The following is an 18,929-nucleotide window of genomic DNA, read 5'->3' as shown; positions in this document are numbered from 1 at the left end:
TTGTGCCAATTTAAATACACTGCAGCTCTCCACTTGAAAGAAGGCATTACCCACTGCGTGCTCTGAAATGCATGGAAAAGCCATTACAGGGATAATCAGCACAACTATAAAATAGAAAAGCAATAAAATGACAAAACCAGATACAACTCCAATAGCTTACTTCTCGATTCAGTTGAGCAGTGTTACTTTTAAAGCCATGATTACAGTATTACTCTTTGTTTATCTATCTACTCACACCTTAATAGCTAACTCATCTTAAAATCTAGGATAGATTTTTATTTCAGACACTTCATAAGTCAGGTAGTCAAACAACCAAAAAGGAGATATTTTCCAGCCCTCAGTGGCTGTGCAGGACACAGGCTCCTCTAGTTTTGGCTGCTTTAGTTACCAGATCCACAGAATTAGCTGCAAAGACAAGAGTCCTCTGTGGCACAGCTGAATCAGGTGAAAATTTATGCAGTGAAAATATACTTAAAAATACCTTCCCAGAGCACCAACAGCAAGATGAAAATGACCTATTGTTTCAGTTTTGCTTCTCTTGACTAACTCAAATTGTTTTTTTCCCTCCACATAATTTTCTTTACCAATACCTTACATATCCTAGACACACTCACAAGGTGGGACAGAAAGTAAAAGACAAATTTCTATGTTGTACCACGAACATAACACATCCCAAACTGTACTTGAAATGCCAATTTTTTATCATATGGACCTTCCTGGCTCAGTTTTTGAGCAGATTTAAATGCCGAAAAGCAGTGCATAAGGAAGAATTCAACCTGACTATTTGAGCCTTTTATACTATTGTCTTCTATGCCGTAGAATTAAAATTCAACCTTTGGAAGGAGGATTCATGGAGCTCCACAATGCACTACTAAAGCCTTCTTAAATTATGGATTTCTCTCCATTTTGCAAAAGGACAAATACATAAACCATATAAAAAGCTTTGAAAAGGGAATTCTGTGAGACTTGCATCACAGAGACATTTCTGATATATCAAGGAGAAAGAAAAAAATACCTGGGAAGACAAATAAATACTACATGGGATGATTTTCAAAGGTATAAATGGGAAGCAGGCACTCAGCTCCTGTTGAATTTTGAAAGGAGCTCAGCATTCAACTGCCCTTCTGCCTTTGAAAATCTTCCTTCACAAACCCCTTGGTTACAAATGACTCCAAAGTTCAAAGAATGACCTTGCCCTTGTGGGAAACAGAGGAAGGCTCGTGCCTTTTAAAGGAAGATTTATGAGACTGTTGCTGCAGATGTGACTGAGATGAGGAAACAACACTTTATAGAAAGGAAACTCTAAAGAAACATACTCTATTGGGTGGAGTGGATGGGTCACCAGAGACTACAACCACCATGACAAAGCATGGACAAAAGTACTCATTTGCAGACAGATACAGCTGCCTTCCAGAAGCTCAGCAAGTCTTCCACCAGACTGCTTGTCTTTGCAGTGCTGAGAACCACCTACTAGGAGACTAAGGCAGGAATATCAACATAGTATTTTGTTTGAATTTCTTGAAATTGTGCAAAATAGGCTAATGCTGCAAACAAGATTAATTATGACGGAGAATGTGCATGTCATCTCTCCTCATGGTTCAGCTCTCTGGGTCAGATCCAGCTCTGCACTTAGTGATGGTCTAGCTTTGATGTTAGTCTTGAGCTCTCTGTAATTATACAGACTCTGCATATTTCACATCTTCTGAATTACCCTTTTTCACTAAGGAGGGGAAAAAGCAGATTTCCTTGTATACAAGTAAATGGGAATGGTTGTTTAAGGATGGACAATGACAATACACAAATATAAAGTTACCCATTAGGAAAATTATGATAATAATAGAAAGTAAAGAGTTTTCACAAAACCAAATTTACCAACATGTCCTTGTGTCAAAAAAGCATTACTGCAGGTATACACATGAAGGGGTTCATGCCAACACTCCATGTAAATAATAAAACATTTTGAGAACATATGTTTGCTAAGTGTCAAGTACAGCATCAACCATGATCCAAACTGCTTCCTACTTCTGACTCCTGTCTCAGATCATCCCTCTCTTGGGCACTAAATACAATTATTTTCACTGATAAAATTGAATTCTCTCCAATGTTATCAAGAAAGACAAAAGAATGTTCACCGTGCAGAGACTTTGGAATTAAACTACAGATAAATACAAAGCAATCTAGAAATTCCTTATGCTATGTGGCACAAAACCCCCACACCTCAAGTATCAGCATAACATGCTATTCACATCACCTTAACCACTTCTCAAAAATAACAGCTAACAACTCCTGCAATACTAAATAACTCCTTAAATACTCCATCTTTCTCTAGTGCTTTCTCTCTCTATGTAGATTATATACATAATTTATTGCAGCTTTGTTCATTTGCATGTAGGAGCAAATTCTTTCTCAATTTGGTTAACTGTTGATTCAACTTGCAAGTACCTGTACAGTAATAATAAGGCTTTGAGTGGTCCACTGACTCCTGTTTCTGATATCCCTGGGATGTACAGAAAGCATTTAAGAAAAACAAAGCCTACACTTCAAACACCATTTTTACAAAACCAACAGGACATCAAGCAATTTAAGCATGGTCAATAGTTCTATTTGACTTCTTGTCTTTTTTTTTTGCTTATTGTTATAGCAAACTTTAATATCACAATTTTTACCTTTGCAGCAGAGTTTGATACTCCATGAGTGACATTTCTGATGAGACCACCCACATTGCCATACTTGAAAAGTCCAGAGACACCTTCTGAAACATCATTCAGTAGACCCATAGGGTTGCCAAGGAAATCCACAGAACCTAGAATCCTTGCTGCCTGACTCAGCAGCTCCTGTAAAATCAAGAGGAAGAACGAAGTATTTCTTATGGATCACATTAACACCAGCAAGGTTGATGGAAAAAAAAAAAAATCCCACCCACAACAGAAGCTTATTCCAACCCAGGTAGGTTTACTGGAGAAATCAACACACAAATACCAGTAAAATTAACAACAGTTTAATCTTAAAATGCAGTGTACTCTTAGAATTCTTCCAAGATATTACTTCTCCATATACTTCTCCATAGTGCAACACAGCACTAACACTTAACAGTCAGAAAAGATTTCCCACATCCTTGGTGGACAATTCCTAACCAAGAGAAGTTCAACCTTTGCCACATCATAATCTCTGTCACACTGACCTCCTGGAAGTGTTTCAGAATATCATTAATGATGAACTCCTGAGTTTCATATGGATGGACCCGAGTGAAAGGATCCAGATTAATCACAGCATCTTCAAACCGGATCAGAGGGAACCCCAGTGTCTTTTTCAATGCCTGAGGAAATAAAAGATATTGCCATTGTAATTCTTCTCTCTGCTTCTCATTCACAGCATCCTTTGAATCGGTAACAAACCAAAATTCTCTGAAGCTGCTGGAGTTCTCTACCACTGCAGTGTGGACACTCTGATACACAGAGCACTCACTCATAAACCTTTTAATTCTAAGCATTGATAACTTCTTAGCACTGTGTTTCTTCAATAACTCAAGAATCACTAAGTTTCCAATGCAATCTGTTTCCCACACTTCATAGGAATATTTCAAACCAAAATGGGTCTAAGATTCCATATATAACTTTGCTATATTGTTCTAATGTTCAATTAAACTCCAAACCTAAATTAACTTCCTTGACAAAACTGGCTATTTTTCCACCCTGCTGAACTTCTGTGAAGGGATTAAGTGTCAGGATGAGCTGGAATAACATACATAATTTCCTGTAAGCCTGAGGCTCATTTCTTAACATTATGTGGTCTAAAGAAATTCTTTAAACTAGATTTTCCCATTATTTTTCAAAGAAGAAAACTAAAACTGTAATTAGCTCATAGGTCATCTGTACTTTGTACAATTTATACATAAAAAAACCACATTTAAGGTGGACAAGCTATACATCTAAATACAGACACATGTAAATAAAATAATTTTTTAAAAATTAAGAAAACTAAATTTTTAATGCAGAAAGAGGCCCCTTCTTCCTCAGGTCTTGATAATGGCATCTGCACACTCACCAAGAAGGCAAGAAGCTTCTCACTGATGTTTTATCTTTACACATTAATCACCAAAGCTGCCTGGTATAAGCAACACGAGTTTTTGTGCCATCTGCAGGCAATTAAGGCAAGTTACAGGTCTGAGTTAAGTTTGCAAGTAAGAAAAGAGCTATTTATTTTTTCAGTAAATGGATGACCAACCAGAGTAGTCCTCATTATTCACTTGGGTAGGAAGTAATTTCCTGTTTAACTATCAGATATTATATAAGGCAACTTTGTTAATACTGGTACCTAATAAAAATAATCTGTCTACACCAAATTACCAGACAGCCATGTCCAAGCCAGAAACATTAGAGGCAGTTAGAAAAACTTCCACAAAGGCTCTACTGTGATAATTCTCTCCCTCCTACCCTGAACTCTCCTGTGCTACAGAACTGAATTGAACTCTTTCTGTGAAAGTCAATATACAGAATATGCAGGGACTGTTAACATTATGGGGAAAAATGTATATGCCAAGTTTTCTCTTGGGAGCGCTGCTGGCGGCTGCCAAGATGGATCCATGTGCAATCCTATACTAGGGGTGGTAGGAAATCCAAACAGAACAATGCACAGAGCTGGGTTCTTAAAGGCACTCACTGCTTCCTCAGTCTGCATTTCAGCTAATGGAATTACAAGGGTTTTCATGTTGCTGCTAAAGTGCAACTACATATTCAGGACACTGCTGCTGTATTTAGTGGTAAGGAATATCCCAGCCAAGGAGCATCCCAACTGGGCATTGAACTGTTCTCAGCACAAGGATTTGGTAAAAGAATACAAGAACGTAGGACTGGTGATCTTCTGGATCATCTGGGTAAGACTCCATGACAGACATTCATTACACAACACTGAACTTCTTCAGAAGCTTGCTCATCATGATGTCAATTAATATCAAAGACAAAAAGGCCTAGTTGGTGTCTCAGTTTTGGTTTTTTGAAAAGGCAGCAGCTCAGCTCCTCCACAATGGGGAGGGATTTTTAATGGGTTGGTTGGTTTTGTTTCAACTGTCCCACTTTGGAGAGAAGTATTGTATTAGCTCAGAGAGAACTGAAGTATTACTGACTGAAATGTTAAATTAATAATTTTTGAAGTGGCAACTGACTGTTGCTACTTTATTGTGTTCAGGAAGGTCCTAACACATGATTTGGGAACACTGGATGAGATTATGTTCTGGCTATAATCTGGAATCCCTGATTCACTCACCAACTGTGCCAGATTTATGACCACATGAAAAAGACCAGACTTCCCACCTATTTTAAGTTCATACTCAATCTCAGTTCATTTTAATTTTCGACTATATTGCACAGTGCTCATGCAAATTCTTCAATTCCAATGAAACAACTTTTTTTGGACAAAATGTCCTGCATTTCTCTTCTCTAAGTTGAATAACTTATTTTATGATAGTTATTCCCCCTTAAGCTCTTTACACTTCTATTATTGTAACTAAGGTCCATTGTAAAGCAGTGAGTCATTAGGTCCAGTTGGCTGTGCTTCAAATGAAATTACAAAAATGGACTATTACAGAAGAGACTGGAAATTATGCTAATTGATTGTCAGAAGTTGCTGGAGCTTCTATTATTTTTAACTTGGATGCAAGAGTAAATGGAAACTGGGAGTATCAAAGTGTCTGTTCCCTTTTCCTCCTCTTTACTGGAATCCCACCCTGGGAATGCATTGTTGTACCTTGAGATCCAAAGGGAGCTTGTTGGAAGTGAAGACACTCAACTTGATTTGAGGTATACTGATTTTCAGATTTTCAAAGTAGTATCGTTTTTGTGCTCCACCTTGTTCAACAACCTTCTCATGGAGGTTTTCATCATACGTTTCAACCTCTGCATCCAGACAAAACACAGGAATTAGAACCAATTAAAAACAAATAAATATGGGGTTAGAAATGCACACTCTGTTAAGAGTTAACAATCCTCTGCACAAGTAAAAAGTATGTGTGACTGCTGGCGTAGCCAGCAAAATTACTCATGCCTTGTGACACGAGGTTGACCTCTGAGTCTCAAGAATTTTTGTCAGATCTTTCTGCATCTCTAAAACCTGTTATTTGAGCTTTTAATCTCACTTCTAATTTCTCTTTATCAGCACACAGAAACAAGGAGATAACACATGACTATGCAATGTTCCTACTGTGCACTCATACTCTTACAGTCTGTTTTCCTCTCTCTACCCTCTCTGTAATTCCTTACACACTTAACTAGGAATACAATGTACAAAGCAAGCTTTCAAATATTCACTACACAATGGACAACATGCCTACATGGAAGACATCCAATAAATCAGTTCACATGGAGGGTGACTCAAATTCAGTCGACATTAACAGGCTCATGTTATTTGTAAGAGCACCTGGATGGTGTGAGGAAGCAGGGCAAAGACAGAAGATGACCAAGTCTTATGAACTCAGACTTATAAACAATAAGACATGTTAACTGTAAATGAGAAAATTATTCTTGTCTGAATCTAGGATGACATCAGCAGATCAAGTACAAATAATGTGCAGTAAGTAAGGGAAAAATAGCAAAAAGAACAGGATAAACCACAACAAAGGGGAGATTAGTTAAAAGGCTTAGAGCAAAATTCAAAATTTTTACTTCTTCCTCATCACTAGAGATCTAAGTTTGTAAGTCCTGTGTGAAATGCAATACTGTTATTTTTCCAGAGACAATTCAGAGGATAGCGTGGATTAGCAAGACAGAACTCTGGAGCATCATTTGTAGGCTTGGCCCCATGTGGAATCATGCCAAAAATAGTTCTTGTCCTGTGATAGTTATTATGTAACAGTGCACAGGCTACTGCATAATAGAAGTGACTTTTTCAATTGCCACTCCAAAACAAACATTTCAGAAAGTTTCCAAAGCACAGATAAACACTAAAATAGGAGGATTAGAATAGCATCTATGAGATCAGAAGATTGAAAAGGTCTGTCTTGCCTCAGTGAATGAAAGAAAACTTAGATTACAATTAAAACTAGGGGTATGGATACCAACACAAAGGTCAGACAAAATTTTCTTGCAGTGTAGCAAGAAGAACTGCCCAAGGAATAAATTAACACAGCTCCCATTTCTAGCCCTGGGTTAAATAAACAAACTAAACAAATCACTAAACAAAGTGGCTTGCTAAATTAATAACACAATTTCTTTTATCCCAGTTTAGATGAATCCAGATCCAGGAACTGAAAATGAATATTGAACTTCTTCCAGAGACAGGCTGTACTTGGGCCATCACCTGAGTTCTGCAGCAGGCACAACACCCATGAACAGCTTCACAGGGGCCACTGAGGCATTTCCAGCTCTGTTCAAGAGTGGGAAGTTCCACACAGCCAAGAGTGTGCTGGTGTTTTCCACTTATTTTATATGCAAAGATCACAATACCTCTGTACATTGTAAAACTGGGCTGAGCAATTTTATACCACACCTGATTCCGACTGGTTGTAGCCAAAGAAACTCAACAGCTTCAGAAGCAGTTTCTCCTCAATTTGAACTGTGAACTTTCGGGCAGTGATCATCAGATGCTACAGAGATAAAAAAGTCTCAGTTTACACCATTAACACCAGAAATATAATCCATTTAAGCTATTAAAAAAGACAACGTCCTCTATTTCAGTGGAATATTTTCATTTCCATGGATTTGTAGCAAGACTCCCACTTTCAAAATGTCTTTGGTAGCTTTCTTCACTTCAAGTTATCTACAACCAGAGATGATTGTTTCCATTTTCTGGAAGGAGTTGTGCTTTATTACCTAATCCTAACACTTCAAAATCTGAGCTGCATTTCCAACACTTTGGAAAATCAGCTGCTTTTCAAAACAGTCAAAATGCCTGCATGAAGATTCCAAGTGAGAAAGTAAGTCTTGACAACCAACTCAGTTTTGCCCTCGCAGTACACACCACAGTTGGTGGATAAATTTACAACCAGCATTTCCAAATGGCTGCAGAGCACAGAACTGGGTTTATGCAGCAAGATAACAGCTTATCAGGGGGAATTTATAGCCTTGTACTCAACTCCTGAAGAGCAAAACATAGAGATATTCTGGTTTACTGTGCTACAGTTCTCAGGAGAGAATAACTGCTTTGAAAAGTAGGGTCACAGACATGGACAGATGGGTCTGGCTGATTTGTCATCTTTTTTAACATACTTATTACCCTGTTCATCACTGTACTGTAGCTTTAAACACTGGGAACATGAGAAGGTGGACACTGTGTCCTTTAAGCTTCAGAATTCAATAAAGTGTATTTCAACAAACTGTATTTCACAAACCACTGAATTCAGATTACAAGTAAAAAATAAGAACAGGAAAGGTCATTTAAGCAAAGTAATACCTATGCTACACAAACAAAACATGGTGGTTTACCTTGTATATATCAGTCAGTGCATTTTTACTGGGAAATTTCATGGCATTGACTTGCACAGCAGGCCCAGGGTCCGGGGGCTCATTCTCACTCATCCTGGGTGTCAGAAAGAGCATAAAAGGCCGTGTGGTGCCAATCAGTTGGTTGTCCACCTACAAAATGGACAGAAAACAGAATTGAAACTCCAGTGATATTTAGAAATTAAAATCTCAGTCACAGCTCTAAACATTTTTCAAACCTATTATGACTCAAAAAGCTGAAGAAGACCCATAAATAAATTTGTTTCAAAATGGTAAATACCTGTATATCATGCACACTGAGCTCTAGCACCTGACTGGTGGAGAGCTGAGTGTAGTGGACATAAATTCTGGTGAGGCTTGCAAACACAAGCTCTTCAGGGACTTTGTTGACCAAAGACAATCCTATTCCACCTTCCAGTTTCACAAGCACCTGAGAAAACAAGGGGAAAAAAACCCACCACTAACAGACCAACACTGAAAAAACTTGTGACATCAAATACGCATTTCTACAAAGAAATTATTTTTTTAGGATCATCTACAGAGAGAGAGACTGAGCAGCTCACTGACAATTAATCTTAGAATCAAGAGGATTAAGGCATATTAACCCAAATTATATGAATGAGAAGTTGTAGCAGGAAAATCTAAAGTTTATAACACAAGGTCATCATCAGGAGAGGTTACTGACCACCACCCCCCTCCTGAAATCTAAAAAGGAAAATTAAAATAAAAAGGACAAGTACTAGTTGTCATATCTTACTTCTAGTTCCTGTTCTGTATCTGGATTTTTGAACTTGCGCAGATCTTGTTCCGTAACTGGAAGTTCTTCTCCTTCACTGAATGAACGATCATTCCTACGTTGGTTAGAGTCAGTTATCTGAAAACAAATAAATTACTACAATCATCCCTTTCAGATATATAAACAACAGCTACATTGTCCTACCTTAGAAATTACCTTTTTGAAAAATTAAGGACAAGGAAAACTTTTGTAGTAATTACATCTGGCTTATGATATTCCCATCCCCTTCAAGTCATTATAAAGGCAGCTTTTCTTAAAGATTTAAAGATATAATACAGAAAAAGAACATTTCCAGTATAAGCAAAAAATGGAACTAGATTCTAGTTAATGAAGGACTGTCACCTGCAGAACTCTAGTTGGCCCATCTGGGATGACTCTCACAGCCAGTACTCCTGAGCCAGGCCTCATCTTTTGGTTTGTGAACTGCTGTTCAGGTGGAACTGGCCCTAAAAGTTCAAGTGAGTTATCAGGACCTAGAACAACTTCAGCTCCATCATGAAGACCCTGCATTCCTCCCTTTGCCTAGAGAAAGAAAAAAGAGTAAAGAAAGAAAATTAAGTAATCAAGTGATAGGTAAATAACTACGTAGGTAGATAACTATTTACATACATTAATTGAAACCTGTATTTTCTTCAGAACTAAAAGAAGAGCACTCCAGCTGCATTTTACTTGATATTACTAAGGTTTCCTCTAACTCATGTTTAATCAGTTGGCAGATAAAAGAAACAGCCAAGATTAAGTAACTGATAATTAAGTAATTATAAGTAATAATTAAGTAATTGATAATTAGGCAGGTAATTGATAATTAAGTGAGAATTAAGTATTCCCAGAGCACGTTTAAAACTGAAGCTATCACATCACCAAGGGACATTGGAAAGTCCTTCCTGAAAAGCTCTCCAAAATGATAGGAAGCTTTTTAAAAAATGAACCCTGGACCTGTAGATGAGAATGTAAATCCTTACTTAGTCAGCAATACTACCCTAAAGACAGCAATACACAGCTTTTTTGGTTGCTTCAAGTAGTAACTTACTACACTGCAGTAATTTGATAACAACATGTTCAATGTAGTATCACAGTACTAACTAAAACACTATTCTAGTTTCTAATTATTAATGCAAGATCATTAATTATTTGAAATTAATAAGAACATTCAAATATAAACTTAAAACATAAACTACTACACAAATTAGCTTTACTCCATATTCTGAACTTCCCTCAAAGGTTTTAGTTCACTTCAATACTAAGCCCAAACAACTCTGTCATCTACCTCAGCAGCAAAGAGAACAGGTTCAGCATATAACCAGTACTGACCTGGACAACGAGCCCATGGATCCCACAGGTCAGTTTCCCATCCCGAAAGCTCCATGTCTGGGTCGTGCTGCGCCGCCGGTCCGGCCTCCGCAGCATCAGCGGCTCGTACCTGCAGGGGAAGCCCCAGTGCTCAGAGGATGCACCTCACAACTTTTACTCTGCACTTGTGTTAATGCTGAACCTTTCTTTTGCCCCAGGTCATTTTCCTAATCTCTCTTCCGAAGTGCTCTGTCAACAGTCACCTGCTGAAAAGGCATCAGCGGTGCTTTTACAAGTGTTTCCAAGTCATACAGGTGATCGAGACATTTTTAATAAAACTAGATAAAATCTAGCTCTTCTAAATGCCTTCAGAACAATGTCTTTCCATATTCAGGGAATATCATATTAAGTATGTTTTCAAAGATGTTGTTAGAAACCCCCATGAGTTTCCTGAGGAGCTGTATTTCAATACCTGTTATCTGTGACAGCTGCCAGGCCTGCGATATCTAAAATCATGGTGGAGTCCTCGGAGCGAGGAGAAGGTTTGTGGGGGTTATGGGGAACTGAAGAACCTTCATGGCAAAGCATTCCTGACTCTGTCATCCTCCAGAGCTGGGATCGCTTTCCTGGCTCCTGTTACAGAAAAATCCAACATTTAAATACAGTACAGAGCAAATATTTTTGTTCTGTTTTGCTATTAGAGGCTTTGAATTATAATTCCTGGAATGACTTGTATATATTTAACTTCAGAGCCCTGAATTAGAATTGGGAACTAGTTTGGATAAAGGCTTCCGATTGAACTCTGACAATCAATTTATACAAAACAGCAGCTAGATGCAGAGCTGCATTTAAAAGCTGTTTGTTAATCTCAGCAATATTTAAACACACTTTCTATTTCTTAAGAGCTCCAGAAGTAGATGACTTGGCTTACAATGCTCCTGACAAGGAAGCATGTCCTACCTTGTAACTTCATGAGAATATTCAACACAACAACTACCACATTCTGTTGTCTTGGAGGCATTTACAGCCTTCCTTGCTACTTTATTCCAATTCCTTTTTCTGTCACCTTTACCCCTATAAAAGTCTTATACAGCAGCACCATCACAATTCAAAATAACTTATCCCTTTGGAGTCTTTCTCTACCCTTTAAAAGTTAGAACTTTTTTGTAATGTTGTCCTACTCTTAGCATTTGGTTTTTATTTCTTCACATAACAACAGTATTATTTAAAATAAGTCAAATATATCCTGGTACCTTCTTTTTCAGCAAAACTCGTTGAGTCTTTGGAGAAACATCAAGGACAAGCTCGGCATTTGCAGCATCCTTATTTGAAGTAACTGGTCTTACACCTGGCTCCTGTAACCTGGAACACCAAGAAAACAGCATAATGTCTGTTCAGAGTAGCAGCTTCTTTTGTAGCATGAATCAGATCTGCGCCAAAATTCAAACTGGAAGTTTACACTTCCAATACAGCCTGTCAGACTAACATTTATATTGGGAGTTTTTCCCCTCTTGTTAGGAATTACCAGGGCAATCTGATAACTTGAGTACATTCTTAAAAGGGGCTTTGATTTCTCACTGCAACTAGGAACTTCACAGGCAAAACAGATGAATTAAAAGACAGTTTTCTACCTCACGTTGAGGAAAGTGACAAATCCCTGTATCAACCTCCCAGAGCTGTTTTTGGTGGCATATAAACTAGTGCAAGCTTAAACATCACAGGGAAGTTGTAAATAGGTGTGACTTGTGATAAAGAATCCTTTATACACCAAAAGTCATTTAAGTCCCCAGAGGGGAACCCCAAATATCCAGACTCTTCCAAACCACATAATGGGGTCACAGCAGATGCCACTGTGTGACTTCTCACTGTGTGACAGAATAAACAGTGTCAAAGCAAAGGTACTATGTCCAAATTAGGTAAAATACACAAATTACTGACAGCCAGACACCTCCTGAATTTGGCATTTCTTCTGCTAGCTACAAGGTAGACAAAAGTTAAACTCCATGTGAAAAACTTTTGAATGGTAACCATTAGGAGAATAATAATTTGATACTAATACATTAAAGCTTAATGTGAATGTCAAAAATATTTCCATCAAACATATAAAGAATTACCCTGAGAAAGTATATGTAGCAGCAATGTAAATGAAGTTTTCATAGAAAAGCTGTTTGTTCTCTTGGAAGTCATTCATGCAGAAGACAACTTCTGAGGAGCCTGCTCCTTTCACTGTCAGTGTGATATAGGGAGACAGGATGGGCTCATCCCATGCATAATCCAGAGAGGTCATGGGCTTCACTTCAGTGCACAGCCTGGGCTCTATCACCTCGTGCTGCTTAAACACAATTGGGACCTGGAACAGTCAGGAAGGAGGAGTTTGTTCATACAGCAATTGATCATGAGACAGATTTTTTGCTATCATTTGCCGATTTACCAGGAGTTGATGACTGAAACATGTTCAGATCACTTCTTATTTTATACCCCTCGATCATTTCCATATGCATATTCTTCCATTCAGGTCCCAAGTAAAGAGAGTTTTAAAGGGATGAAAAACATCATATTAGCTTTTATCTGTCATCTATGGTTCAAAATGTCTGTGGGCTATTGGAGCATCTCAAACCCTGCTGATCTATGTTACGAGACTAGAACAGATAAAATATCATCCCTCTCACTGGTAATACCTCTCTTCCTTGTCAGACTTGTAAAGCACTCATGAAAGCCACAATGTTACCATTATTATTTGAAAAAGATGACACAGCAGTGAACTAGAACTTCATAATTTTACTAAAATTTTTACTAGAACTTCAGAAAATCACAATTATTACTGACAAATACACAGAGTTTCGTTTTATTTCATTACAGAAGTTAGTCAGCTCCCACTTCTAACAAATACAGAATAACTACCTTTTTTACTAAAAAAAAAGTAAAGGTTAAAAAAATGGGGTTTGGTTCTTTTACCTTGGAAAAATTGTCAATGCGGAAAGGTGACGGTAACTGGTCGGTGTCGCTGAACGCAATGCGGTACGTGGCTCCTTGAAGGGTAATTTCTACTCTTAAAAAGTAACATTTTCCCAGAGTGTCCCTGAACAAGAACACAATACAAGGCAGGTAAACTTCTGATCTGCATTATCTGCATTGTTAAACAGCTGCTTCTATCAAAACACAGCAGCTGCAGAGAATTTATAGGTCACAGCTACCTCATATTAATGTGGAACGAATTGTTCTTGTTGACCTCAAAGCCCCCGGACCAAATGCAGTTTGGGACATCCATCAGCCTCACACACAACAGCTGATCATAATCATTCCTTGGCCAGTGGAACACTACACTGGAACCAGGGAGGGTGGAGATGTAGCCATCAGGATTGGATGTTCCCTAGGAACAGAAATTGGTAAATAATTGGTAAATAATCCCAGCACAGAAAAGTCCACCACTGACCTATACACCTCTAAAATACAAACACAGCCATTCTTCTCTCAGGTGGATGCTGATGAGAAGGACCTCACAACCAGCCAGTAATACTTTCAAGAACAATGTCTGCTCTTCTTGGTGAGCAGATGCTGTGACTAAGCACAGTGATATACTAAAAAGTCAGCACCAGGAAGCCTCTTACCCGACCTCTGGCAAATTCCCGCTGAACAAAGGCCAGTTTGTGGCTTGATTTATTGTCCAACAGGTACCGGGGAGCAAAGGTGACCATGCAGGTGTCAATGTAACGGCCTCTGCCTTTTTTAACATCAATACCTAGTGATAAAAACAAGGTGAAAAAAGAAAAAGACAGCTGATACAATATGTTTTAGAGAATTCAAGTTCTTTCTTCAGCTCCTGAGATGAAATTTTGGTGGCATACCATTGTCTTAAACTGGAACATTATTTTAAACAATAAATGTAACCTTATGCCATTTGTTACCCTCTGTTTCTCAAGTACAATTTAGATACTGAAGATAACTGAAGATAAAAAAACCCAAAACAATTCCCAGTCACAAGTACATCAATGCAAGTAATTATTTCACTTTTAAACATATGAAAAATTCCTTGACAATCACTGTGGAGTAACTTCCAGACTCTTATTTAATTCAAAACTAAAACCTGCTTGTACTTTATGTACACCAGGAGCACAAGGAATCCGGAAGCTGCACTTCAACCTATGCAGGCACTACCAAGCAAAACTCACAGAAGCAGCACATGGCTTAACAGTTACAGTACACAGTCACTCAAGATAATCAGAGTAATGTCATGGGATTTAGAATGTACTTGGAATTAACATACAGAGGGAATAAAAACACAGAAGCAGACAGAACAGTTTGACAATATAGTTATTAACACTCAGTGATGAAATGTAAAATTAAAAATAACTGAAAACTAAATTTTAAGCTAATAAAGTTCAAAACAAAGATATGAAAACACTTAGAATACTATATTTTGTTTAATGGTTTTCTCTGGACCCTCAAAAGCCTTTAAGAAGATATATTTCTCTGCTGTTTTGTTTCTGGTGTCACTGACACTGTATCTCACCAAGAGTTCACTGGGTTTTCCCATGCTTCCATCATCACCTACCAATGTTATAGATGAGGCCTGGCCTGTTTCCATGCTGGATCACCTTGAGGGCTCTGACACCACTGCCACCATCCAGGGAGAAGCCCTGGCACCAGCCAGGCATACCTTCAGGATGGATTCCTCTCCCAACCCGCATTGTGCAACTAAGGGTAGAAGAAAACACAGAGGTTTAGTCATTTAATTGAAGGAGCAGGTAGCAGCATAATGCTGGTGACCAAACACACGCCCAGATATAAAAAGAATTTGTGTCTGGATATAGAAGCATTTGAAGCCATAATAAATCTCTTACTGAGTGAATCATTCTGCATTTCTGCCATAAGCCCTTTCAACACATTGCTAAGGAGTTGAGGGCCATGCCCTGTAAAAAGCTTGGCAATTTCCAGACTGATTAAGCACTTAAGCGGCTTTTTTCTTTGAAATTAAAAAAAAAATTAAATTTTGAATAAATTGAGACACAACAGAATTGGCCAACTAAGGAGCTTTCAGTAGGAACTGCCTAAGAATTCAGTAGCTCAACACAGTATTAAAAAACCTCATCATTTCACAGGTCATCTTAATACTTTCATAAAGTTCTTTTGTAAAGTTCTGCCTGATTGCCCGTCTTACTTACAAGTTTGGCTGTTCTTTATCAGCATAACAGAACAGCAGTGGGCTGAGGCTTCTAGCAAGCTCATGCTCTTCAAACTGACCAGCTGCATCTGTTTTTGCATTATCTTGTCTGAAGATAAGTGGCAATCCTTTAAGTAAACACAGAAAAAAAGTGTTAAACTACACATCACCTTTGAACAACTTAAAATGAGAACAGTAAAAATTTCAATTTAAGGAACCCAAGATAATTTTGTTGTAGTATTTTAGCCATTACTGTGCATGAATTCTCCTTCTAGTTCTTCATCTAATCTTAAAACAGCTGTTCATGGCTGCAAGTCATGAGATTGGTCTGTGCAGACCTGAAAGTGCCAGTGGAAGTTCACACAGACTCACTACAATTCACACCTGTTGCCTTCTTAAGGCATTTCAGCCTTTGAAAACCACAAATTTTAACGGTGATCTAATCTATATTGACTTATTGAAATGTACAACAGCTCATGTTTGAAAATCTGTAATATAGCAACCCAATGTCTAAGTTATCTGCTGTAACATGCATCAAATGCTGGCACTATTAAAAATATACGTTCTTACAGCCTTTATTGCTTCTAAGTAGCGTTTAAAAGCTTTATTTGGCTAGAAAGAAATCAAAACACTACAGAAAATCCTTATTTCCCACTGCACGATTACAACAGCACTTGCCTGTTTTGTTGATTAACCAATATGGAGCTGAAATGAGTATTTTCAGGGAGCCTTCAGCACGACACACAATCCGTATGGTCAGGTTGAGCAGCCGTTTATTGACATCGTACAGCCGCATCCGCACCATGTAGTTCTGTGTCCCTGGAGGAATCAGCAGCTCTTTGCAGACTGGGAAGTTTTCTAGCAGTACCCCTAGGAAACAGAACAAAGCAGAGAAAAAGAAAACATCACCCACACAAACATGAGTTTTTGATAAGCACTTAAGTTGGTGTTTCACATAACTTTATCACAGAGCTCACCCTGATCAACTTTTAAATCTGTCCAGTATAGTAAACTCTGACTTCATGGAGAAATGCCTCAGTTTAAGTCACAAACAGCAAAACAAGTTCTCTAAGGGACCCTGAAGTTCTGTAAGGGACCCTGCTTGCGGCTAATTATTGCTTTAGGCATTACAGGTCTAGCCAGTGTTGAATAACTTCACATATACTCTCAACACCGATTATTTCTGTCAAAAAGAAAAGAGCAAAACCACCCAAAATATTAGGAGCTTATTTGACTTATTCCTTTCTTTACCACTGTCTTCTCCATTTTCCACTATCAGGAAAACAAGAACTGAACAAGGAACATTCTAAGTGACAGGTTTGGAGGAATGATGGCAATATTGGGTTGTTTTTTAACAAGTGTGCTCACTTCGTTATTAAAAATACGAAGCCCTGCAACCCAATGAAATCATAATTTAAATGCTTTCAATTTTTCTGTGCCATAGTTCCTTGCAGAAACAAGTTTCCTGGAGGTCCAGAAAGGGCAGCAAATGGCCCCAGAGCAGGATCCTTACCGAGCTCAATGTTCTGGGCTGTGTCAGCCGTGTGCAAGGCGGTCTCTTTGCCAGGCTTCAGTGTCCCACTGATGGGCAAACCCTTCACGTAGAACTCCAGCTCACAGGGCAGCAGATTGCAGATCACCACCGTCGGCAGGAGATAAATGGTATGCCCAGGCTGCCTGAAAATCTGCTTAGCACTGTCAGAGAATATGCTGGAGGGCATGTAATCTGGGTAATTTTCCTTCTTTATGGCAACACAAAACCTGGGAATGCCAACACATGTGAGAAGTCAATGAATTTCACAGAACAATTAAACCTTGTCTTTCTGTATTGCACAAAGTCCTCAAAGATACTTCAGGATTAATAAGAAAAACAGCATTTGGTGCTGTTCTCCACATAATCACTTTGTAGATTATTATAAGGTATTTTGTATTTATGTCTGACATTACGACAACATGAGTTTTCTGATTTTCATCAAAGACTAAAGTTACTTCCCCAAAACCTGGTCTATTCAGAGACCTAACAGAAAATGGATATTAGAGATTACCAGCTTTAAAACCAACTTTCATAAACTTGCAAAAGCAGGTTCTTAACTGCTTCTAAAAGGAGATTTTTAACCATTAATGTAAACTCTAATCATGTTCTTAAACATAAATGCTGAATGTGTCCTTCTTCCCAGTACATATATCCTTGCTCTGACCCCTTGACCATTTCAGTTTTTCATTAGTTAAGGTGAAAAATTGAGTTGGTAAACCTTCGCTTTAAATAATTTGTTTATTTTGCTCCCTATGATGCATTCAAAAACAGTATATTAAGAAATTAATCATGAAACTGACACACAGGAGTAACTATATAGTGTGAAAAGGCCATTTCCTGACACAATTTCCATAATCCCTATCCTAGTATTTCCTAAATTCAGAGCAACCCTAAATCAATTCAAGTAGAAAACTACAAAAAAACCATTAAGTCCTTACTATGCAGAGACATTTTTGGCCTCAGAACCGAGCAGAGGACATTGAGGACAAAGAGTGAGTGTTTGTGAACGCTCCTTTGGAAAACCACTCATTATCCTCAGTGAGACAGAGCAGTTAATTTAATAAAAGTTCACATCCTATTTTATAACATTTTCTTTTTTTTTTTTTTTTTTTTACAATAAATATTCATAGTGTGCTTTGTACTGTCAGAGGTTTAACAAGCACTGTCAGAGAGACTTCAAGGAGCCCTGCAGAAACAGCAGATACACTTCACTGCTTTCTCACTATTCAACAGACGCAGTGAAACACACCACTAAACTGCAGCAGCTTTCATCTCAGCATTTTCTTTCCTGTTATTTACTGTCACAGGATTTCATTTACCAGAGCTTACAGAAAAAGAAGCAGGCTTTAATTACCTGAAGAACTGGCTGTTTTCAGACTCCATGGAATGACACTCCCTCTTGCTGCTGCACACCTCTGCTGCCTTCTGGACATTAGTCCAGTGAATTGGAGCCTTACAGAAGAAAACTCCCATTCCTTTGGGCCTGGCTTGCAAACGCCAGGATGTGAGATGTAATGGAATAGCAAAGGAGTCTCCTGGCATAACTGCTGGAAGGAGTACAGGCTCTGCAATCAAAGAAAACACACATATCAAAAGAGACTCCTTTACTGAAAGCCATAGAATTTTGTAGTAGTAAGTCTCAAATTTTTAAGGCAATATGTTTCATTTTCATGTAAATCACTTCCTGCTTTATGCATGCTTCAAAAACCAACCTGT

The 18,929-nt window shown here is 38.2% G+C and overlaps 1 protein-coding gene across 3 annotated transcripts in view; it reads right to left on the bottom strand.

The window, feature by feature from the left end:
• The window catches only part of VPS13D (vacuolar protein sorting 13 homolog D), a 94,832-nt gene that overhangs the window by 35,684 nt on the left and 40,219 nt on the right, over nt 1-18,929 (bottom strand). For all 3 annotated transcript variants that reach the window (XM_083876855.1, XM_083876856.1, XM_083876857.1), the window contains 20 exons: nt 18,568-18,778; nt 17,193-17,440; nt 16,358-16,549; nt 15,681-15,807; nt 15,071-15,213; nt 14,127-14,257; nt 13,713-13,888; nt 13,474-13,597; nt 12,633-12,868; nt 11,772-11,880; nt 10,991-11,151; nt 10,540-10,648; nt 9,571-9,750; nt 9,190-9,306; nt 8,713-8,862; nt 8,415-8,564; nt 7,480-7,576; nt 5,743-5,891; nt 3,182-3,316; nt 2,667-2,834 (listed from right to left, as the gene is read on the bottom strand). In XM_083876855.1, the coding sequence (XP_083732981.1) occupies nt 2,667-2,834; nt 3,182-3,316; nt 5,743-5,891; nt 7,480-7,576; nt 8,415-8,564; nt 8,713-8,862; nt 9,190-9,306; nt 9,571-9,750; nt 10,540-10,648; nt 10,991-11,151; nt 11,772-11,880; nt 12,633-12,868; nt 13,474-13,597; nt 13,713-13,888; nt 14,127-14,257; nt 15,071-15,213; nt 15,681-15,807; nt 16,358-16,549; nt 17,193-17,440; nt 18,568-18,778 (3,113 nt within the window). The remainder of the gene's footprint in view (nt 1-2,666; nt 2,835-3,181; nt 3,317-5,742; nt 5,892-7,479; nt 7,577-8,414; nt 8,565-8,712; nt 8,863-9,189; nt 9,307-9,570; nt 9,751-10,539; nt 10,649-10,990; nt 11,152-11,771; nt 11,881-12,632; nt 12,869-13,473; nt 13,598-13,712; nt 13,889-14,126; nt 14,258-15,070; nt 15,214-15,680; nt 15,808-16,357; nt 16,550-17,192; nt 17,441-18,567; nt 18,779-18,929) is intronic.

This window comes from Zosterops lateralis (assembly GCF_965231275.1).
Source record: "Zosterops lateralis genome assembly, chromosome: 22".
Taxonomy (NCBI): domain Eukaryota; kingdom Metazoa; phylum Chordata; class Aves; order Passeriformes; family Zosteropidae; genus Zosterops; species Zosterops lateralis.
Note: the sequence above shows the minus strand (reverse complement) of the source record. Positions and strands in the feature narration are given on the sequence as shown.